This window comes from Hipposideros armiger, unplaced genomic scaffold (assembly GCF_001890085.2).
Source record: "Hipposideros armiger isolate ML-2016 unplaced genomic scaffold, ASM189008v1 scaffold_51, whole genome shotgun sequence".
In the NCBI taxonomy this organism is placed as follows: domain Eukaryota; kingdom Metazoa; phylum Chordata; class Mammalia; order Chiroptera; family Hipposideridae; genus Hipposideros; species Hipposideros armiger.
In genome coordinates this window covers 1,128,377-1,153,713 of record NW_017731401.1, presented here as the reverse complement: position 1 = coordinate 1,153,713, position 25,337 = coordinate 1,128,377, and the positions used below count along the sequence as shown (strand labels likewise).

At 39.5% G+C, this 25,337-nt stretch overlaps 1 protein-coding gene across 1 annotated transcript in view; it reads left to right on the top strand.

Annotated features, from left to right (window-relative positions):
- The first annotated feature begins 515 nt into the window (after window positions 1-515).
- The window catches only part of WIF1 (Wnt inhibitory factor 1), a 71,261-nt gene continuing 46,439 nt past the window's right edge, over window positions 516-25,337 (top strand). Inside the window, exons 1-2 of the mRNA XM_019640513.1 lie at window positions 516-987; window positions 1,455-1,594. Of these exons, the coding sequence (XP_019496058.1) occupies window positions 840-987; window positions 1,455-1,594 (288 nt within the window). The 5' untranslated portion in view covers window positions 516-839. The remainder of the gene's footprint in view (window positions 988-1,454; window positions 1,595-25,337) is intronic.

Genomic DNA, 25,337 nt, shown 5'->3' with positions numbered 1-25,337 from the left:
CCCAACTGTTAAAGCACCCTCCAGAGTGTCTGACAAGTGCGGAGTCAAGCCAAGTGCCCGCAATCAGGGCAGCACTGGACGGTGAAGACTCGGGTTTTAAACGTATGAGAATGCGCAAAATGTCAACGTAGCGCGGGTCAGATAGGGCAGGATTTGCAGAGAGCCGAATGATAGTAGCGGAAAGAGAGAAGTGGAAGAATATACGCTTCCATTTAGCACCGCGGTAGACGACGGGAGCCGTTGTCATCGTCATCATCATCATCATCATCATCCGCGCTCAATCAAGCCCTGCATTGTCAGTTCATCCCATTTCCCTTTCCCCATGCCTCGCCTGGCTGGAGGCACAGGCGAGCGTCGTCCCAGGGGTCCCTCTGAGCGCCCTTCTCCTCCACCACGCGCCCCCTTTGCGCGCTCTGCCACTTTGCGCACCGCGGCGTGATCGCAGCCTCCGAGAGCCCCGCGCCGCCCCGCCCCCCGCGCGCTCCGCAGCGCCCCCCAGTGGCGGCGGGCCGGGCCTCTTCACTCCTCGCTCGCCCTTCCCGCTCTCCCTCTCTCGCTGTATTTAACCCGACTGTTGGCCTCGCGGCGCATGCTGGCATTGGCTGCTTTGCCAGTCTAGCGTCTCTGCTGTCCCCTCTCCCTCTCGCGCCCCCTCCTCTTGCCCCGCGGGCGCCCGCTCTTACCCTCCCTCCTCCGGCTCTCCCAGGCTCACTCGCACCCTATCGGGAAGCTGCAAGCCCAGACCTCTACGCGGGAACAACTTAACGTCTGCGGGTTGGGTAGGTGAGGCAGAAGGAGTTTCAGCGGCGAGAGCCACCAGCAAGGAGGTCCGGAATAGCATGGCCCAGAGAAGTGCCTTCCCTGCCGCCGCGCTCGGGCTCTGGAGCATCCTCCCGTGCCTGCTAGTGCTGCGGGCGGAGGTCGGGCAGCCGCGGGAGGAAAGCCTGTACTTGTGGATCGACGCTCACCAGGCGAGAGTGCTCATAGGTAAGGAAGGCTCCGGCACCCAGCACCTTCCCCTGCCTGTGTCTCCAGGTCTTCCATTAAAGAAGGAGATAATGCATGCATTTATAATAGCATGTTTTTAAAACTTAATTTCTAAGGAAGATTGCTCCCCTTTCTAATTAGCCGTTTTCTATCTGAAGCATATAAACGTCTGTCTCAAGAAACCTAAGTTGATCTAGTGTTCTGATCGTGTTGGTGCTAGTTTCTACAGCCCTACGTTTTTAGGTGGACCCAGCATTTGTTAGCTCCAGTTAACTCCATGTCCACTTCTTTTCCCTGAAAGCATGTGTCTGTTGGCATCATTCTTATCACAATAAGAGGAAAATAAACTGGTACCAAGGCAGGTGCTTTGTGAAAAGAAATGGCCCATACTTAAACATTTGGTGTTCTTTTTGCATGAAGTTGCTGACACCACCTACTTTGATAGTTTTCTTTTTTTTTTAAACCAGGATTTGAAGAAGATATCTTGATTGTTTCAGAGGGGAAAATGGCCCCTTTCACACATGATTTCAGAAAAGCACAACAGAGAATGCCAGCTATTCCTGTCAATATCCAGTCCATGAATTTTACCTGGCAAGCTGCAGGGCAGGTAAGTTCTGATAACCGGAAAGGGTGGAGAAAAGTACCTTTTAATATTTCCACTGCCTAATGCCAGGTAGAAATAATACCGAATAGTGTGTAGTCTGGTACATTTTTACAAGTTTTAAGAGTGATTTCTCATCTGATCTCCAAAATAAATAATTGACTTCCATTTATTTAAACATATCACATAAATTAAAGATTCCCAAAAGAAAAGTGTGAGCAATGTGTTTAAGCTCACAATTTTGATAAGACTCAGTGTCTTCAGGCGGCTGGAAATATAAAGACCTCAGATACAAACATCACTTCTTTCTGTGATTATTGATATTAAAATTTAACATAAGATTTAAAAAGCTTTTTCCATACCATATACTAATCACTTGTGACCTTTATACTGTACAACCAGTCTTAAAGTCTATAAGTATTCCTGACATTGTGCATTTGAAAAAAATTGGTATGAAGTTCACAGACTCAAAAAGATGTTCACAGACTCAAAAAGTGTCAAATAAGAATGTTTATAAAATATTGCAGGCTGATTTTTTAAGCTACCATTTTAATACTTTTATGAAAAAAGAAAAATGCAATATATTTTTATAAAGAAGCATTTATTTTATTTCCTAGCACATTAGCATCTATGTTACCTTTTGTACAATTTCAGTATTATCTAAATGCCCTCTAATCAAATGACCTCTAATGACAAATGGTAAGTAATAAATTCTTTTGCTCATTAGTTGGTAAAATGTGTCTACTATGAAAATCATTGTAATTTTAATTAAAATCACATTTTCACATCTTTTTAAATCTAAAATTACTTAAATGGATGTTTTCATGAGGGATGTGATCCAGAAAAAACACTTTATAAAAAGTAACTATTTTGAATTGAGAAACCATTTTGGTTCCCTTTAGTTACCTGTTATAGTATGGGCTTGATCATTTTAGCTGTATTTTTTTCCTTAGATCTGTTCTCTCACCTTTCTTTTCTAAAGCAGATCAAATCTAGACCCTTTGATACTTCCATTGCTACAAAAAAAAGACTTGTTTCGGATCCACTGACATTCATAATAAGAAATTCGTCTATTCTAATACCCCCATTTTGCAGATAAGTTCACTGAGACTCTTACTGCTTTGTAGGGAGATTATTCCTTTTCTCCCTACAATTCCCTCTTTATAGATACTTTATGGATGATTAATTTTGGAATATTGTGAAATTAGTAATAAATCAATGAATGGCATTTTATTACCTCCTTTGTTTCACCTGAATATGTTTACTTGTGTTTGACTCCTGTCAGATGGAATCTATATTAATTCTGTGTTTTTAAAAAGAACATTTTTTTACCTATACTTTTATGGATTCATAAGCACCCATTAGAAGGCAGCTTGACTAGCACCTCTCCCTAGCTGAAAGGGGTTGGTAACTGTAGGAGAAGCAGAAAATGTCAATAGCTCTTATTTATTATTTATTTATTTTTCATATGAGTTTGTCTTCTGAAGAATGGAATTTGAAGCAAAGGCTTAAATTTCATGTTAGCTCTCCTGTTGCTTTATAGCATAGTGTGTGTTTGCAAATATCGGCATACTGTTGTGTACAAAATGGATTGCATATGAAACAATCTCAGGTATATTTCTTGTAGGAGATTAGAGAAGATGGTGGAACTGGCATGGAGATGAAGCTTCTAGTATCTTTTTTTTCCTCCTGTTTAGGTGTTGATTACCCATGTGGATTATCTCATTATGCAGGACAGTGTTGGCACCTTAATTAAATTATCTCACTCTCTGTGCTCAGTCTGCTCTGGATAGGTTACAATAGGTAACTATGTGAAGTTGAGTGTCTGTTTTCCTTAGAGGGGATGGTACTGAGGGAGTAGTTCTTCATAATGCCAAAGAGCAAGATGTTTTTAAATATTACTTAAATTTGACTCATTTTACTCAATAAAGTTATGTGATTCCTAGCTAGCACCGTACTCTTTTAAATGCATGGAAATTTTGAAGATGGGAAAAATAATGACTTCAATACCAAATAAGTAGTTGGAAAGGCATCACTGGCTAAAGTCAAACCACATCAAAATATTGACATGGAAAATGCAATGTCATTCCATGATCCAGTTATTTCATCCAAATATCAAACATTTAAGGATTTTGACACAAGCATAACAGATAGCTGATGAATGAAAATTTAAACTTAATATTTAAGTGTTTTGGCAACACATAGAGAAAGTTCAAACAACCTTAGGGTGGAAGACCTTGTAGAGGCAGTGTTACCTACTTCCAGTAAATTGTAAGTCCAGTAACCCAAGGTGTTCTTGGGGCCATTTAAAATGACTTCCATGTTCTACTCAAACAAATGCAAATAAAAATTATAGTGAGATTCATTTCTCCACATCAAGTTGGTCAAGTTTTTTTAAAGTGGTTTTAGTATGTGTGGGGAATTGTGCATACTCATATGTGGCTGATGCCCGTGCTAACCTTTGTTTGTAGGGCAATTAGACTCTGATGGCAAAAGGCTTGATGTAGAGCCTTTGACTGGGAAATTTTACTTCTAGAGATTCATCCTAAGGAAATAATTATGGATGTGAATAAAAATTTAGGTGCAAGACTGTTCCTCACTGTGCTATTTATAAAAGTTAAAAAAAAAAAGGGTAGAACCTAGAAGTCCATTGATAATGGCAGGAGAATACAAGGAAGCGTTAATAAGAATATTCTAGACATCTACTCAGTGCCATGGAAAGATGTTCATGACAAATTAAGTCAAGAGCCTATAACAGCTTACTCTGTTTGATTCCATTACAAAATATGTAGGCAGACATAGGAAAAGCTATTTGATAAACATCTGATCCTACAAGGTGTTAACATTAATAGTTATATCTGCACATGTTACATTTTGGGTTTTCCACAATGAATGTGTATTGATTTATAATTTTTAAAAATATGTGTAAAAAGTTGTGTTTTAGAGTTTAAAATTGTATGATGTTCTGTATTATAAATAGTTTACTTGTATTCATTATCTAGTATCATTTTTACATTAACACATCACTCAACAAAATGGTAAAACAAATGGTTTTCATGGCTGATCATAACTATGGAGCACAAAGAATTCACTAATGCTTATTGGATTATCACTGATATCTTATGAGATCCCCCAAAACCTGCTTTGCAAGGCTTTCCTGCCTGAAATCAAATTATCTAACCTCTTCCTCTTCCTGAAACCCTTATTTTCCATGGAAAACCCTGTCTCCACTTTATCCCCCATTTAAAATACTAATTTTCTGACATGCCCCTTCTCAATACTTTTAGATGAGAGAAGAATTTCTACTAACGAGGCTTAGGCTTAAAGGATTTGTAGTAATTATGGGAAAATACTCTTTGTTACTGTATATAACTTTTAATAGTTGATATTTTTCGACGACGCATTCCTTATTTTAATTTTTCCCTAAATTTGAGACATGGAGGGGCCATGAACAACCATTTTAGTTTTCTAAACTACACACTAATTAAACGTTTTATTTGGAAAGTAACCCTTTGTAAACCTAATGGCTTTCAAATAAAATTTTAATGAGAAATTTTGTTAGGCAAATCTGAATTCTAATATTAGGATACCACGGCTGATGTCCATATGAACCAATTTGGTATAAGGCCAAAAAAATTTAACTTATATAAGCCCATACAATAAATGTGTTTTTAATAAAATCTTATAAAATTTATAAAGATCAGAGAGACTGGATCTTAATTACTATAATATATTCTATCACCTGAATTATGATACTAAGGTACTATGAATCTAGAACCTAGTTAATAGGGCATCTCTTTTTATGCTGGTTTTTTTAGTAGTGATGATGGATTTATGTTGAGCCATCTATACTAGTTTTTCCACCTCCTTGTGACCAAATGCCTGGATTTCTGAGATGGTTGGCAAGGGTTGGGGTGAAATTGGTGTCTTTGGAATAGAAATTCTCTGGGTGAAGATAATTGGCCAATATGAACTTGAAACCCACTACCTGGATTGCTATGCAAGATCTAACCACCTGTACCAACAGGTCCAGATCTTAGAGTAAGCTTTTTATCATGTATATTGGTCACAATTCTTATAACCACCAGAAGTCAGTGATATAGCTTCATTTTTCTCAATTTCAAGATGTTTAAAAACAAAAATTAAAACTGTTGCTGTGGATACAGGAAAGAAAGAGAAGAATTTTGCCTGCTGCCTTAGGGAGGTGGGTGGTCATGTATATATTGTAGAAGAATTGATTTTATTGGGTTAAACTGCAGAAATGTGCTCCTTCATTTTATGTATAACCATTAAAAATAGGAAATATTAGATATGCTGAAGATACAGTGTATCAAGTGAAATATTTTCCAACATGTAAGGTTAATGATGTGTTCATAAACCTTACTAGCTCTCTATCAATTAAAAACAAAACTTCTTGCATTATTGAAAACAGCCCAAAATGATAACAATAATAACACAAAATCAAGTATAAGGAAATCTTGAGAACTTTGACTGGATAGTGGTGTCTTTGTGAACTATTCCTGTCAGTAGTACCCAAATTTAGATTTAAAATGAGGAAAATACCGGTGGGAAAAAATTAAAGTCAGAATCGGGCCATTTTCCTGAAAACTAATTCACATTTTTGCTAACTTTTAAAAAAATAGAATCACTCTACTGACGTGCTTCTGTAATATCAACTGGATAATCCAATTCTGTCATGAAAGTGCCCCCAAAACCCCAGATAGCTTGTTTTTGCAACATAGTGTTTGATATGATGTAACACGGGTCCCATTACATTGGCTGCAGTTTGCAGTCTCAAATTTCCCATTGGCCTGGTTGAGCTAAGGAAACCTGTATTAAAATGCTTTTTTCCTTCCTTTCTCCCCTTGACAAAAATCAAAGAAAACAGCAGTGAATTTTAATTCAAGTACCTCCTCTCCCTCTTCAAAGGAACTGCCAAATACCCTTAAACACCTCCTTCCAACTCTGAAGTTATGGTAACACATGATTATTATTATTATTATTATTTAAATCCCTTAATGTATACTGTCTACATTTTTTGCTAATGGAGTTATGATTGTTTTGGTAGTTACAACCCAAGTGGCTGCATACCTTCGCACTCCTGGGGTTTGCCGTCATACCTTTGCGGTGATTTTATGTCACCAAATGGAGGAAATGCCTTGTTTTTTGACCTCTGTTCCATGGTTTCAAAGTGGGAATGTGAATATGTTTACATACTGCGGGCATGATTTTTTTAAAGAAGGTACTCATATCAAAAGCACAGCTTTAAACCTTTAATGTTTAGATTCTGCTATGCTGTGGTGTTTTGCATTGTGGTGTTGTGGACATGCCACTAGGGATCAAAGAGTAATTCTGCAGAGAGCCCATTTCATTTAGCAAAGCAGGCATGTGCCAGCCATCTGTTGTATCTGCTGATAGAAAACAGCAGTAAGTTTCTCAAACTTTTGCCAGAAAAAAAAAAGAAAAGGCTTTATTGCTTTGAGGGGATGAGTTACAAGGTACCTTGTAAGCCACATCTGGTTCTATAGCGATTTACATGGCATAAACGTAAACTCCGCTATGTCTTCCTTACACAGTGGTGTAAAGGCGTGTAAACAAACCCTTCACTGCTATCCTCTGTGTTTATTCCTGACTGTAAAATGCTTGCACAAATGAAAATCTTTTAAATTGTTGTGGTGAAGCAGAAAGGTATGACCTTCAATGGAGCATTTTATTTTGGATTAAATTCATTTAACTTAAATGTCCCTGATGAATAGGATGAGTGGTGTGAGGGAAAAACTCTGGGGGTTAAGAGTTTAGTGAAAATGTCCTTCATCCCATAGCTGGAGCTGGGGGGTGGGGGAGGCACTGTCAGATCAGGCCTTCTTTTGCTTCAATAATTTAACCAACTTGCCCCACTTGCCAATGTGCGGGTAACTTGATTACATCCCATGAACCCTTAGTGGATGGGGAGTTGTTCTCCCCTGCAGCGTTTTTTTCTGCCTCAAGCACTCAGTCAGTCAACAAACACAGACACTGAGTTAGAGCATACAAAGAGGAATAAACATGGCCTCTGCCCTCGGGGAACTCATAGTCTGGCAGACAAATAGCTGTTACACTCATCCAAATGAGGTTGGAAAGTATAGGACTGGCGGAGAGTACAAAGAAGGCCACTCTTTTTCCTGCCTGGAGGAGGAAGGGAGGGAGCCAGAGCTCTTCACTGAGCTCATGAAGCAGGTGTTGTCTGAGTTAATTCCTGAAGGATGCGTAAGCATTCATCAGACCAGCGAGGAAGAAAAATGCCTTCCAAGTGGAGAGCTCAGGATGTTCAAGTGGATGAAGGTCTTAAAGGGGAAGACATGTTCTAGGTAATCATGAGGGATTTATATTTCATCTGAGAGGTAATGGCAATCCAATGAAGGGGACATCAAGGTCAAGTAATGGAGAAGGGTTCTGGGGGAGGAGGAAAAGGTAGACATAATACAGAGTAGTTTCTCCTCTGCTGTGAAGAGAACGGACTCAACGTTTTGCAAGTTTTTCCCAGGGATGGATTAAGTCAGTCTTCGGTTAATGTATTGGGTGGACAGTGGCTTTCCCACAACCATATTTAGCTTTTCTTTCTTACTAAACTTTTGGAAGAGTGTGATGATTAGTGTCAGCTCCAGGCCAGTTCTTTGAGGTGATTAGGATATGGAACTATTGGGTCATCGGGAAAGTCATGATGCATTTTTGCATTAAAAAACATAGAAAAATACGTCATGACTTTCCCGATGACCCAATATAAAAAAATTGCTTTTTTGAGTGCATGGAGCATTAAAAAATCAATTTAATTTCCTAATGAAATCTAGAACTTTGAACTTAATGTAAAATGAACCTTCAATAAGGAAAATAACATGTTAATTTGAAAAAGAATTGACTTAGCATCTATTCTGAACTCCTATGTACTACACTTTATTTTTTAATTTTTTTTAGTGAAAAAGCAGTTTATTACACTTCAAAGAATTAGAAGCAGGCCCAAACAGTAGAGAATGGCTCAAGGGCCATTATTAGAAGAGAAAAAGTACATTCCAAAGAGTTTGGAGCAGGCCAAGCAAAGGGAGATGCTCAAAAGGCCTATACTACGCTTTAAAGTATCATGAGAAATACAATAAAGGTACAGAAATTACACTTGGCTGGTGATCCTTTAGTTTAAATAATGAAAGGTTGAATGCTGGAAATGGATTTATTTAAAATAAACCTGCTTCCTCAAGTATTCTGTTTTCTTTTAAAACTTATTAGTTAACACTTGAAAGTCACAGGACAATTTCTGTTCTTCCCTGTCTTTCTTAGACATATGGATGTCTATCCTTCTGAGCTGTACATTTTATCTTCTTTTTGAATTTTATGGACAAGCCTGATTAAAGACTCTTGGAAATTTCCAGGCATCTTTTGAAACCCATTCACCTGCACAAGATATCACAGGGCAGCTGTGTGTTGTGGGCCTGAGACAAAGAGACAGATTCGGGAGTGAGTTCTTAGCTGGCAACGCAGGAAAGAAGAGGAACCCAATCCTTGCTTAGCCGCTTTTGGCCAGAGTTCAGATCAGTGCCCTGGGGGGCAAAGCATGATTAAGAGCCAATTCTCTGCCCTTGAGAAAATTAAAAGCTAACTGGAGAGGCAGATGTGTATCAACAGATCATCCTAATAATTCCTGTTGAGTGGAATTGTGGAAGTGTGGAGGCATTCCCAGGCTATAATGAGCACACGGAGAAGAAGTAACTCTGAACAGAGTCTGACTTGAGTCAGCCAAGCAAAAACCTGGGAGAGGGGATGGTTTTCAGGGAACGGAAACAGCTTGAGGCAAGGCATAGAGCCCAGAAACACATTATTTGGGGAACCAGGACTGTGGCTGGAGTGTACGAAGGAGAGAGTTACGCAGGAGCTAGGTCCTAAGGGACTTTGCTCAGCGTACAGCATTTGGGACTTACTCTATAAGCCAGCGGTTCTCACCCTTTCACAGGGGTCACCTAAGACCATTGGAAAACACATATTTTCGATGGTCTTAGGAACCGAGACACCGCTCCTCTATCCGTCTCCAGGCCCACATGCAGATACGCCCACATACGAGTACCCAGTGACCCCTGTGAAAGGGTCGTTCGACCCCCAAAGGGGTCATGACCCACACGTTGAGAACCGCTGCTAAGAGCAATACTGAGTCAATCCATGGAAAAGTATAAACCAGAGAACGATGGGGTCAGAGTTACATATTTAGATCATCCTGTCAGCAGGATGCAGGGTAGCTTTGAGGGGAATTGACTAGAAGGAGAGAAATCAGGGATAGCAAGATACAAAATCAGGGGTGAAGAGAAAATAGATTGGGGAAACATTTAGGAGGTAACAATCCAAAAGTGTTGGTGCTAGGGAGAAGGAGTGCCTCACTCCTTCCACTCTCTTCTTCAATAACTTGGCAGTAGCCCTGTTAGCCTTTCTGTTCCCCCACCCCCAAGCCCATCCTTCCTGCCTCAGGGCCTTTGCACATGAAGCTTCCTCCATCTAAATGCACTCCTGCCAGATTTCTGTGGCTTGCTCCCTTGTTTTCCCCAAGTCTGATCAAATCCCACCTCCTCTAAGAGACTCCCTGACTTTCCTCTCTAAAACAACATCCCCCCATTACTCTGAGTCTCCTTCTCTGCTACTTTTTCATAGCACTTAGTATAATGATAATACTTGATTATATTTTATTTTAATTCTTTGACTTTCCTAATATAAGCTTATGAGACCAAGGACTTGGTACTGTTAACCATATAACTCCAGGTCCTGGAATAGCTCCTGACACACAATAAGCTATCAATAACTACTTATTGAATGAATGACTGACTGAGTGAATGAATGAATGAATGCATGAGGCAGTTCCCATTATTATTCACATTTGATAGATAAAGCAACTGAGACACAGAGGAGCAAAGGAAACACAGGTAGTATAGTAGCAGAGCTGGGATTCAAACCTAGGCAGTTGGGATCCAGAGCCCTTGCTCTGAAAAGGGCCAAATAGAGGACTTGAAGGACGTGCATGAAGCTATTTAATCAGCTGAGGGGGGAGTCAGGCACAGGAAGAAGGGCTAGCACAGGCAGAGGGAGAGAAGTTGTCAAAGTGCATTCTGGGAAAGGCTAATGGTGCCCGAGACTGGGCCTTGACGTGTGGAAGGAAGAATATTGGGGGCCAGGCTGGAGGAAGATGAGGCTGGACATTGGGTATGGGCCAAGTGAAGAAACACTAGAAACCATGAAAGGTTACTTAATTATTTTATCTCAAAGAAAAGCAGTTTGGATTACCTCTAATCTCCTTCCAAATTCCAAAACATTATAATTCTATCTCTTAAGGAAAACACCTTCAATCATTTAAAATTTATGGTAATAGCTTTATACAAACTGGAATATCGTCTTTATGTTTTTTAAAATCAAGGCAGGAAGAGTCTTCCTCCAAAATTGCCTTATTTGTTGTCAAATTTAAAATGATTCATCTCAGAATACTCCTTTATTTATCCTATGTTAATAATAATAGTCAACACTTACACAATGCATGTTCTGGGATGGGCATTCTTCTAAGCACTGTACAGATATTATCTCATCAGATCCTAACAACAACCCTGAAGGGGCACTCTTATTATCCCCAATTTATAGATCAGGAAACTAGGACATCAGAAAGTCCAATTACTTGCCCAGGGCTCCACAGCTAAGAACACTTATGTACACGTTTATTATATACTTCAGAGAACTGCCTTTGATAACTTTTGGAATGTCTTCTCATTCCAAACAATAACAATTCAAAGAACATTTGTCAAAGCTTACTATGTCCTGGGTTCTAAGGCTACAAATTTTAACTGATCTAACTGCCTTCTAAGAATTCACCAGCTGGTGGGGAAGACAGTAGCATCAATAAGGCAATCATAATAATTGTTAAGTTCTCAGGGCCTGCATGTACAGTTAGACAGGGTTTTTCATTGCATAGGTGAACCTGACCAAAGCAACAAGTCCAACCTGACCAAGCTGAAATGCAGCCCACACTGCATTTGTTAAATCTTAGAGCCAGACACACAGCGAGCTGCCTCTGCCCAGAGGGGACGCTTCTACCTAATCTGCACAGAGCTTTCCTGTGGGCTAGCTGTGGTCCCCACTAAATGCCCTAAGGAAAGTTCTATGGGAGCATAAAGCAAGCATATTTTGACATTTATCAGGTAAATTTACAATTACTTATAGTATTCTGGAGATGGCATCGCAGAGAATGAAACATCTAAACTGGGTCACAAAAGGTATTCAGTAGGCACAGAGCGGCCAAGGCGGGTGGGGGTGGGGTGGCCATTCCAGGTTTACTGAATAGCTCGCAGGGAGATACACAGGGTTGAAAATTGTCGGTGTGTTTGGGAAATGATCATTAGTTCAGAATGATTAGGGTTTATGGAAATGACTTGAACAAATCTAAACAAGGAAATTTGGGGAGATGATGACTTCTGTGTATGCCATGGTTGACTTGTCTCATAGAAAAATGGGGAGTCATTGAAAGCTTAAAAGTAGATGATAACGTTGTATCTGTAGGAAGGATAATTTTGGTGGCAGGTGGAGGGTAGGTGATGGGGTGCCTGGATGAGGACTAGGAGCCAATTAGGAAGTTATTTACGACACCACAAGAGGTGTCAAGGGCAGTGGGGAGAGAGAGGAAGGTATCTCTCAGTGTAATTGACACAGTTTACTGAATGTGGGTGTTATAGAAATGGGGGAACATAGGATGACTCGGAGATGGTTAGGCACATAGTTATGTCTCAACTAGGAAATTAATGGTTGAGAAATTAAAAGCAAAGCTTTTCAAGGTACAAAGACAGTGGGGTCCGTTTGGAAGTTGCCGAACAAGAATGTTCTGCTGAACATTCGGATGACAAAGTCTGGTATGCATGAAAACCTGAGTCTAGAGCAGGGGTCAGCAAAGTTTTGAGACAGAAGAGCCGCCAGGGGTCAGCAAAGCGAGCCGCAGACTCTGAAGTAAATTGAAAATGAAAATAAAACTATTGTAGTTTCATTTATATAATTTTAAAGGATATTATTCACATAATGGTGATTATGTAAAAAAATATTTATGGTTCTCGAATAATTTTTAAATTGTTGTGAGGGACAGGATTGGCTCTTCCAGGAATTGGCAAACTTTTGAGACGGAACGTACCCCAAAGAGCCGCATGTGGCTCGCGAGCCACAGTTTGCCGACCCCTGGTCTAGAGCTATGACATGAGGTGCAGAATAGAAATACTGATTTTGAAGACTTTGGGTCCTTCTTCTCTTCCTTCCTCTCCTCCTTCCTTCTTTAGACCTCACCTCAATAAATATCTATTGAGGGCCTACCCAATGCCAAAGCTTGTGCCAAACGCTAAAAAAACAAATGTGAATTGTATTATGAAGCTTGCCCTCAAGGATATCACCATCTAAGGGGGAAACAGATATGAACAAAAATAATAAATCAATATTAAGCATGTTATAATTGTAATATGAACAGGGTGCTATGAAAGCACTAAGGAGTGAGCCTTAACTCTGTTGGCAGAGGAGCAAATTATCCGCAGAGTTCCTTGTGTTCTTCAGGGCGTAGCCTGATAGCTGTAAACCTAAGACATTCACATTTGAAAACACCTCTGTTTAACTTCTTGGCTTTTATGTACCTGAGATAGTGTGGCCTAATGTGTCTTCCTTCCACTTGTATTTTTTGGAAATGAATACAACAAATGACACTATACCACTGGGTGACAGAGCAAGTCAGCTCTCCTAAATTAAACATCTAGAACTGTGCTTGAGGAAACAGCCCGTGGGAGCTGAAGATAGGCTTGAATAAACCTACTACATTGTATGGCTTCTTAGGATGCCTCGTTTCCAATGGATGCACCACCGGGAGAATTCACATCTGAAGTCAAGTCCAAGAAGCACATCTTCTACTCAAGGCAATAACCAGATGGCTCCCCAATTGACTTGTAAAATTACTCTGTTATTTGGCTTTTGAGTACTTAGTGAAGGGATTTGATTCCTATCGTTTGTAAGGTCAGTCAATGTTCCTATTTTCGTTTGGAACTTGATTAGGACTTGAGATTGTATTTATATTTCTGTCACTTACAGCAGTAGCCAGCAGATGGCAATGTCAAAGTTACTTTTTTTGTGGAATTTTCCACCTCAACAATTTTTAAGGCTATGGAGGTGCCAAGAGACCCATTTGTGGGGGGACTGTGATCTTTATGTAACTTCAATAGACCATTAATATATTCAGTAATTTAGAAAATAAACTTTCTCAGATTTAATGCCACTTGAAAGCATTAAAACTCATCCTAAATAACTAAAAATGTGAATGATTTCATTATCCACCAATCACCTGTTTCTTCCTATTAAACAATTGTTCGATTTCAGGCATGAGTCAAGCTTTGAGTTCTTTCTCCATGTTCATCCAGTTGTTTCTTTGCCTTCTCTGGCTGTATCTTTAAAGGTTTCTTTCTTTCTTTTTTTTTTTTTCTTAAGATTTTATTGGGAAATTGGGGAAGGGGACCAGCCAAGTTATTGTTCTTCAGTCTTGGTTGTGGAGGGCGCCAGTTGCCATCTGGCTGCCCGTCGGCAGCTTGTGGCCTCTAAGCTCAAGGTGCTGTGTTCAATCTTAGTTGTGGGTGGGCATAGCCACCATCCCATGTGGGAGTCAAACCAGCACCCTTGTTGTTAAGAGCGCATGCTCTATCTACTAAGCCATCCAGGTGGCAGCTTAGCTCAAAGTGCCGAGTTCAGTCTTAATTGTGGGTGAGTGTATTCCACCGTCCAACAGGCAGTCTTGTTGTTCCACCAGCTGAGCCAGTTGGCAGCTCAGCGACAGCTCATCTCGGGCGCAGCGTCATTGGCCCATGTGGGAATCAAACCAGCGGCCCTGTTGCTCAGAGCTTGCGCTCTTAAGCCAACTCTAACCAACTGAGCCACTCGGCCAGCCCTTCTCTGGCTGTATCTTTAGATGTTGCAGAATAGCAGAGTTGGAAGAGATCCCAGAGTTCATCCATCCCATCAAGCCCAGCCTTTCTCTGAAGCATCTGTGAATTATGGTCTCTCAACCTCTAGTTGAACATGCTCAGTGTCAGGGAACTTTTAAGACAGATTTTATTTAATAACTTTGATTGTATTAATCATAGCAAGTTGTTCTTCACAATGGGTCAAAACCTGCCCTCCTGGTGTAACTTGAATATCCCAAGACTCCCAGTCTATGGGACTCACATTTGAAGAGTCCTACCTGGCATTAATGCCCTCAAGTTGGCTGACTTGTTCTCTCCATTGCTGATGTATGGCCTCTTCATCATTTACTTCCTCTTCTTCTCTAGCAAAGCCCAGCTATTTCTGAGTTCTTAGAAGGGCTCTACATATGCCATCCTGGAGGGAGATGTCTTGACCTCTGCTGCTGCAGGGAGGCCCTGGTGAAAGGCTGTTTCTCAGGCCCGAGTGCAGCATCTCTGTGCTCCTTAAGCTGTGACGACTCAAGGAGCCAAGCTGGGTTGTATCCTCCACAGGTCTTATGGCCTCAGAGCAGCTTGGCGTTCTGTGCAGAAATGGGGAGTCTACCCCTTTCCTCAGTTTGGCTTTGAACTTTCCTCAGTTTGACTTTGAACTTTGGTACCTAAAGCAGCCTGGCTTAAGACGCTGACACCAACTAAAGACACCAACATTACGTTCCTGTAGCCCACATCCCCATAGAAGTTAGGTCTGTCCCTAGGGGTAAGCCTTAGACTCTTTCAGTACAAATGTGCATCTCTGCCTCCCCGTCCCTTACTCCCCAGGCAGTTGCATAAAAAACTTCTATTAGCAGGTCCCCTGAATTCCATGCACACCAACGGGTGCCACAGACCAGCAGAGACACAGCTGAACCCCAAATTCCAAATAAGGCTCCACTGGAATGCCTTATCACATCTATGATTCCTGGCCTTGGTCCTCTCCCTGACCTCTGGATCATGTGGGAGTATGTTTTAGCCTTTCTGATTGGCAACCGGCCCACAGGCATTTGAGGACAGCTCACATCCCCTTCACATTATCTTTTCTCTATGCCACCATCTCCAGTTTTTTCAGCTACTTCACAGAAGCAGTTTTGCATTTCTGTAACCTTGACTTCTAAATACTTATCAAAAGTATACAATTATCAGAGATGAAATTTATTGGTACTTTACTCTTTATACTCTGATCAGAAAAGAGTTCATTGCTAAATTCTTACTTTTAGAATTGTGAAATCAGTTTTTGGTCTATAAATCTTGAGTGGTATAAAAGAAGGAGGAGGAAAAGATAAAAAGAGGAAAATAGCTAACCCTTACTAAGTGTATTCTATGTGCCAATCATTGTGCTATTCACTTTTCATCGCTATCTAGTTGAAATCTATGAGATAAGCATTATTAATATTCCCGTTTTACAAAAATGGCAACTGGATCACAAAAGGTTAAGCAACTTGCCTAAGGTCACACAACCAGTGAGTAGTGAAGCCAGGATTTCAACTCAGGTGGTCTGACTCCAGAATCCATGATGAAATTTCAACTTGAACTCTTTGAAATTAAGATTTTCCTGAAGCTGCATCTATATTAGACATTTTATTTCATGTATACAGTGCGCTATAGAGCATGAATTAGATAAGGACCCTGACAGATACGAGCTTACACTGTGAGAGGAGGTTAAAATAGCATGGCTTTAGTAAATATTAGGTCACTCACTTGAAATTGTCAATTTTTAGTAGGCCAAAATGGTTGAGTTTCATGTGATTTAACCTAATAATAAGAAAATTGACATTTATTGGACATTTACTGTATGCCAGCAGCTCTTCCAGTAATTTATATGGAAGATCTCATTTAACACTTGGACCAATTTTTATGAGCTGAGGGTACTATTTTTATCTCCATAAATATGTAAAATATGTACAGTCTAAGAAGACTGAGATGCAGAAAAATTAAGTAACTTGCCCAAGATCACACCTTAGTCACCTGTAGGGCTTGGGTTTGAACACTGGTGGTCAGATGCCAAAGTAAATATGTATATTGGCATCTGACCACCAGTGTTCAAACCAAAGCCATATATATATACGGCCAAAAAAAAGTATACACATATTAAGAAAGGAAAAAACTGTATTAAAATTGTAATACTTGTTGGAAGTAAAATCTATCATTCCCAAAAACATCTTTTGAGCGAATGTCATACTACGCATTGCTACCATAACACACACACACACACACACACACACACACACACACACACGTAATTTCACCTCTGTGTTACAAAAGGGTAGATCAATCCAAATCAATATTTAAAGAAGAGTTTCATTTAGTGAGTCTTACCTTACAAGGTAAATATAAAACCATTTAAGTCAAGATGTAGTTCAGAAGCCAGATATAAATATAATATCTACTTGACTCCTGAATAGCTGAATGTCTTTGGCTTCCAAAGTTTAATCATTAAATTTATCTGATTTCTTGGAGACCTGCAGGCTTCAGTTTGGAGTGTTATCATTGCATGTTCTTTGTTGTCCAGGATTTGAGAAAACATTTACTCATAACTGAGGGAGAGAGTATAAATTGGTACACCTCTATGGAATTGTGGTAAGAGGTTGTCCTATAATTCTGCTAATAGCAGTGACACCTTTCTATATTGCACATCATAGTTTAAAACATGCTTTCATTTATATTATCTCATTAGGTTCATTCAGTCCTCCTAATAACTGTAAAAAATAATACATTAATGAAACTGTAGATAACTAAATATGAGGAATAACCATGATAATTTGCTGTGAGTGGCCTTTAGCCAAAAGTAAAATAATTCAAACCTGACCTTTAATAGCTGTGCATATTTCTATAATGCACAGAAGATTTGTGTTTGTGATTTTATAGAAATGCTTTTGCCTTTCAATAAAAATAAATAAGGGCCCATTCAACAAATACTATTTAAATTACCAGGAAACTTTCAGTGGAAAATATAAGTGGATTACCATTCTATTCCATGGTAAGCATAGAAATAATTACCCTTCATATGTTTTCATACTTGGTATTTCAGGTATGTTTTTGCCATCAATTCCTTCAGAAACTCTGCATACCCAAGACTCTTCTAAAATGGTATTTTCATAATTGTAGAAATCGTTCCCCCAATATAAAACACTTCAAATTAAGAGAAGTAATTGAATATGCCCTTTTGAGTGGGACATGGAGCCAGGACTGGGTGAAACAAGTGAGGCACTCAGGGTGCCTGTGTGAATCAAGGAGTGGGCGCCTCAGTAAATTTGCACTCTGGGTGCCTTACTCACCTCTCCCTAGTACAGGCCCTGAAAAACCGGGGAACACAATGTGTGATGGTTAATTTTATGTGCCAGCTTGACTGGACCCTAGGGTGCTCAGACATTTAGTCAAACATTATTCTGGATGTCTCTGTGAAAGTGTTTAGGATGAGATTAACATTTGAGTTTATAGACGGAGGGCATGTGGCCTTCCCTAGTGTGGGTGGGCCACATCCAGTGAGGTGAAGGCCTGAATAGAACAAAAAGGCAGACCCTCCAGGAGTAGGAGAGAACTCCTGCCTGACTGCCTTCAAACTGAAACACTGGCTCTTGGGTCTTGAGCCTGCCTCCTCCCAGACTAGAAGTTATACCATTGGCTCTCCTCATTCCCAGGCCTTGGACTCTGATTGGAACTACACCACTGGCTCCTCTCAGTCTCAGCTTGTCAACTGCAGATCTTGGGACTTGTCAGCCTCCATAGTTACATGAAGCAATTCCTTATAATAAATCTATCTATCTATCTATCTATCTATCTATCTATCTATCTATCATCTATCAATCATGTACCTACCTACCCATCTACCCATCCATCTATCCTATTAGTTCCTTTTGTCTGGAGAATTCTGACTAATATACTGTGTTTTCTGTCTTAGCTGTCTAACAGTGGGAGCAGTTACTGTCAAAGAGGCAAAATGGCAGCAGGGGCCAAATCTTGAGCAACTTAAACTTTAGGGGCTTTAGTTTCTTCAACTACTAACAGGAAATAATTAATTTACTGTGTATAGTGGCAGCCAAATGCAGTTGCATAATGTGCACATAGTACTTGACACACAGTAGACACTGAAAGAGTAGGGTCTTTTCTTCCCTTGGTATTAATGAGTTTCAGTGGTAAGTGGGAGCTGTGAGGTTGAAGCAAGGGAGTCCGCCAGACCCCAGGCTGGGGAGCGTGCTGGCAGGATGCCCGAATTCCACTATAAGTGATGGCGTCCCACTCTCTGAACTCAGTGTCACACCGAGCTGGCCTGAGGAGACCTGGCTTCCGGCCCAGCTCCCACACCATCTATCTGGGACCTCAGACAAGTATTTCATTTTCTTTCTCATCTGTAAAATAAGGGGGTTCCTTTCAGCTCTAAAAGGTCTGTGATTTATTATTAGTCATTATGATTTCCACATTGTTCTTGGTTTTGTGTTTGAATTCAAATCACAGCAAGAAAAATGGCGTGGACAATGTGGCTAATCGTGACAAAAAATAAAACAAACTTTGAGCAGAATTAACTCTTCACAATACTGTTTGCCTTAATAATACTGATCAAATCTATTTTCAGCAACTTTTATCTGGTTTTCCTATTAGCTTGTTTTTAGTCCATTCCTTTTGACTAATAATCTGACTTTAGGACTTACACTCTGAGGCAGGTAGACAGGACAGCTACATTACTAATATTTACCCTTTAAGACTATCTCCAAATAGTAGCTTCTTTCTAGATACTTACAACAGTTATTCGTGGCTTGGCTCTTTACAAAGAACTGAGGAATCAACTCTGAGATTTTGTGTCTCCGTTACAAATTGAGCTTTTCATACTTTGAGCTGTCTTTGTACTAATTATAACTTGTGAAACCCATTACTCACTCAGGAACATAAACTGGACTTCATTAGAGATTTCAGTACTTAATTTCCTGGGTATAGCTATTTCTTTTTATGAATCTGTACAGAGTTTTATTTTAAGTTCATTACTTTTTCCCATCATAAACTAGTATACTCACTAAATTAAAAAAAAACACAGAAAAAGAGAAAGAAGAATGGGAGAGGGGAAGTCATGTGCAGTTAGTGCATGTAAGAAAATTTTAACATTTTGGTGTTTTTCCATCTGTTTTTTTCCCAGTGAAGTAACAATTGTGTCTTTTTGTTTGTTTGTTGTTTGCTTAAGGACAGTGGGGCAGTTTCCCATGTTATTACATGTTCTATACACATGCTTTTTAATGGCTACACAATATTCTGTGGTTTATTTAAACATTCTATTTAGATCATGTCTTTAGATAATTTCCCACTGTTACAAATAACACTGTGAATATCAACTTGATGCATAAAACTTTTCCTATTGTATATTAGGGTTACTTTTTTTAGGACTGAGTTCCACAAGTGGAATTTCTGAGTTGAAAGCATTTGATCATTGCACAGGGTCTTGGCACACATGTTCTTGCAGAATAGCTTGCAACGGCTACTCCATGTTCCTAACAGAACTATGCAAAGATGTACTTTTTAGTATGTTTTTATGGCTTATTTCTTTTCTTTTTTTAAATTAAAATGTGTTGGGGTGACAATGGTTACTAAAATTACATAGGTTTCAGGTGTACAATTCTGTAATACATCATCTCTATATCACATTGTGTGTTCACCATCCAGAGCCAGCTTTCCTTCCTTTATGGCTTATTTCTAAGCCTCCAAATGAAGCTTTCCAAATAGTAGTAATGGTTGTTGATTTGTGCTTGCATTTTTGTTGAGTTCTGACAGGTTTATCTCAGTGGGAATTTCATACTGTAGGGGGCAGTGGGGGATCAATAAGCGGCTCTTCTCCCTTCCCGTACCGGGATGTTCAAGTTCATGAAGGTAAGAAGCTCTGCATAAGGATGACTATTCATTGTGAATATGGGACTCTGCAGACAGATATGAATGATAAATTATACTCCTAGTATACAGATACAAAACTCGTGGGTGATTTCTAAAGAATACAATAGGTAATTCTTTTTGAATATAGCAAGGAAACATTTTCAACTCATTTTAAGTGAATATGAATAAATATTTATATGAGTTTCTCTGCTTGTTTCATATACATATGGAGATATATTTATCCAGAAAATTTTTTGAAATAATAATCGGAATATTTATTTTTTGCACATATATATAAAGTAATTTATAATATATATATATATATATATATATATATATATATATATATATATATATATATATTAAGTGATTGATTCTCCCAACACTCAGTGGTGTAATTTTCTCAGTTTTCTTAGGAACAAGGCAGACAGGGATTAGCAAGTAAATCAACTTCAAAGCCAGAGAGATACTGTCATCAATGGCTAGAACACAGTACTTTCTATGAGGAAGTATGGTGTATTTGTTACATTAATCAAAATAAGGGAGCTCTGAGCAAATAAATAAACTTCCATGGGTGTTCGGTAAAAGGGAAGAAAAAAATTAATTGGCTAATCAGAGCTCCTAGAGATGTACCTCCAAGTGGAAGAAAGGGAAAGGGTGATATAGGGGGACCTTAAAGGGAAAGTACTCAGGCAGCCTAAGGGCTGGCTTCACTTGAACCAGCAGTCTTGGTATGTGAGTAAATACTCTGCATTTTCGCCTTTGAAGTGTCTGTTAACTTCTGCTGAATTTGCTCTCTGCGGAGTAAAATGTTTCAGGGGGTAAAAGAAAGCCTGGCAGGTAGACACAAATTACTGTTTATAAACTGCTGGCTTCTCTGCAGCCACACTTCAAAGACAGGAGCCCTCCTGTGCTTCTTTGAGCACAGTCTCCTGTGGCGAACACACGAGGCCAACAGAAGCGAAATGGGCAGGTCTGACGGAGGGAAATCATTCTCAACCATCCAGCTGGCTTGCTCTAAGCAAACTCATCAACTGGTTATCAAAATGTACCGCTGTCTTTTGAAAATAGCAGAAGTTGATAATGGCAAAAGTGTGCATCCAAAGCTATCTGGGTGACGCATTTCCAGGTTTGTGTATGTTTCTCAGAAGACTGATTGCTCATTAGGTCTGAAATCACTAAGAGCCCAGAGCTAATATGCTGAGACTTTAACATTGAGAACTAACTCTTTCCAGAGCCCAATGCTCTTCCTAGTTATCTATGCAGAATGAACTGTGTTCTTCACAGATATTCAGAACTCTGTTAAACCTTGGAAGAATTTGTCAAGGGCTGCCTCCATTTAGAATCATAAACTCTTAGATGGGAAGCTAACTTTTCAGATGGGAAAACCAAGGACCTGAGATGATGACAGACTTTCTGAGGATCACAGAGAGAGAGTTAGCAACAGGGCTGGAAAAGAGCACATGTCTTCTGACAGCCAGAGCAGAGCTTTCCACTTTGTGTCAGCCTGAAACTTTAGGCTGTGAGAAGGCACAACATCACCACATCACAGTTCAATGGTCCCGTAAATGTGGAAGGAAAGCATTGCCTACAGTTTTTCTCCCAGAATGGAGTATGAGCAAGTCTGTTGATCTGCTATTATGTTATCCAGTCTTCTCTCTCTCTCTCTCTCTCTCTCTCTCTCTCTCTCTCTCTCTCTCTTCAATGTTAAGGCGATAGCTGGATGGGCTGGTTACAGACACTGCTCGTTTCTGACCATGATACATTTCACCCAGCACAGTGCCCAGGATGTGGTAGATATTTAACAATGGGAGTTCCCCAATTCTCAAGCTAATATCAGTGTTGGGTTTTTTTCCCTTTAGTTTCAACATTAGCATAATGGAAATGGCTGCTAGGGAGGCAGTATGGTATCATGGAAAGCATGCAGAGCCAGCCCTGATGAACGGGGCTTTAATATAACAACCATTCCACATGATCTCCTAGAATTTTTCCAGTTCTCAAATGTCTTGTTCTGCCATTTTGGGGGATAAAGCCTTAAAGGGTCTTTGTAAAGACTGACCTGTTTACAAAACTCTCTGAGATCCCTTAATATGGAAATCCCAGCAGCATCAAAAGGAACTACAGATACAGATTTTTCAACAAGAGTTGGAAAGTATTTAATAGATAATATATATGTGTCTTTAAAAATAACATTGTTTTTACATGACTGAAAAATTGGCCTGACCCTGTGCTAACCTGTTTCTAAAAGCCCGGGTTCATTGATTGGCTTTTTCTTTTATCTACTGCCCATGAAGGAAGAAAGACATTATGTTAGCATAATGTGTGCTGACACTTATGCCTGTTATCCTTCTCTTTATTCATTTTAGAACATTGGCCCTTTCTTGGAGATGAGTTCTTTCCTCTAGAACCCATCAATCCTAGAATTACAACCGCTCTCCCTTTTCATCCTTTTATTTAATTAACATGATTTCCCCACCCCCCATGGTACGAGAACTTCTATTACTTTAATTTCCTCTAATAATTTCACCCAACAACCAAAGAAAATCAAGGGAAAATACTAAAGATAGAAAAATACATGAGAGAGAATGCCAAGTTGATTCTAAAAAAGGCTGGTGGAAAGAGTTCTGTGGAAATACTGACTCTCTGGGAAGGAGATAATTTAGAAATAATTATTAAGGAAGGATTAGATCTTTTTAGAACAAACAAAGTGATTTTGGAGGGATTGGAAAGAGTTATGCAGAGTATCATGAACAAAGGATTATGTTTGGGAGTGGAAAAAGTTGAAAGAGAAGTAGACAATGTACCAGCCCAAGCAGGAGTGGGGAGAAAATGTTGACAGGGAGGCTACTTGTGAATGCAAGCCTTTCTTTATTTTAATTAAAGTGTAGCTGACGTACAACATCATACTAGTTTTAGGTGTACAACATAGTGACTTGACTCCTATATGCCTTATGAATTGGTCACCATGATAAGTCTAGGAATCATCTGTCACTGTACAAAGTTATTATGATATTATTGACTATATTCCCTGTGCTGTACATTACATTCCCATGACATATATATTTTATAACTAGAAGTTTGTATCTCTTGATCCCCATCACTTTTTTTGCCCTTTCCCCCACTTCCCTCCCCTCTGACAACCATCAGTAATGTGCACAAACAAAAAGAAAGAACAAACAAAACAAAATAGAAACAGCAAGCATCTTTTAAGGTCATCTGTAGATTAGCAGAACAGAAGGGATCTCTGCATCTAACAGGAAGCATATAGTGCAGATCTTTACTTTCTGTAAGAACTCAACCCTCACTTTGGCTATCCAATGTTTCATCATTTTGATGGCCCACACTTGGTCTCCATCCAGAATCTTTCTTGCAACAATGAAATTTGTTTGTTGTTGTTAAACCTTTCAGGACTTGAGAACAACAGCCCAAAATTCATTTACATCAAAGTAGTACTGGTTTTCCAGAATGATATGTAAAAAACAAACAAACAAACAAACCCATCAAGAACTATAGGCAACAATGAATTTGGAAAAGTGATCAATCTGAATACTTAATTTTCAAAAGCACTTTTTTATAACACTTTCTAATAAACTTTGATATGCTTTTGTGAATCCTTCTGATTCATTCATATTATTTAAAATAGATACTAGTATTTTATCTAATTCATGGCATGAAGGAAGAATTTTATACACATGTTTCATAATGAAGTTGACTTTTTCCATATAGCATAAAATTACTAACTCAAATTCAGCTTGTGGTAAACTATGATTATCCAGATCTGGTTTGCCTCATCTCAGTTGCCCCATTATGCTTCCTATTATGCAACCTATTATGTGGTTGGCTTTTTGTCCCTACAAATTTTACTCTAGTTTTAGTGTTTTCATGTATTAATTGGTTAAGAACATTTGCCTTCTTCTGTTTTTCAGAGTATTAAAACCTTAATTTGGGCTGGCCGAGTGGCTCAGTTGGTTAAGAGTTAGCTTAAGAGCATGAGCTCTGAGCAACAGGGCCACCGGTTCAATTCCCACATGGGCCAGTGACGCTGTGCTGGAGCTGAGCTGCTGCTGAGCTGCCAACAGGTGGCAGGATTGCTCAGCTGGTGTAACAACAAGATTGCCTGTTGGATGGTGGGCTACGTCCACCTGCAACTAAGACTGAACTCGTCACCTTGAGTTTAGAGGCCACGAGCAGCCAGATGGCGAGTGGCATTCTCCACAACTAAGATTGAAGAACAACAACTTGCCTGGTACCCCTCCCCAATTCCCTAACACTGTTCTCTTCCCCCAATTCCCCAATTAAAAAAAAAATTTAAGACAGTCTATAGCTTTCGTGAGCACTTTCATATTTTGTTTATAAAAATTACTAATAAGAATATCTAATAGATTGGTTTCTAAGACCAATCTGAATAAAACACCACCCAGTATGTACACCAGGCTGACATAGGTTTATGCTTTGGGTGTGGCTCTTAAATTGACTGTTTAGCCATCCCAGAGAGTGGTAAAGGCTGGACTTCCCCATTGTGGGAAGGAATCAATAGTGATTTTGAAATAGAGGTAGACTCTCTATTGCTTCCTATCCTCTCTTTTGAGGGAAGTACATCAATTTAGTCAGGCACTGTTAGCTTCTTGGGACTCGACACTGATATCTAGGTTATTCTTCTAGGCATTAAAAGAGTCATGAAAACAGATGCTGATGATGATTGGTCTATAATTTCCAGAGCTATCCTTTTTTTGGAAAAAAAAAAGGGGGTGTGGGTGAGTACAGAAGACCCACTTCTCAGTGCCTTTTAGTTTCCACATATTCACATAAATCGTGATTCAGAGCATATCAGTCCTGTGGATTTGTATACATCCATTTTTCCCATTGGTGTATTTCTTTTCCTCTTTATGTAGCCT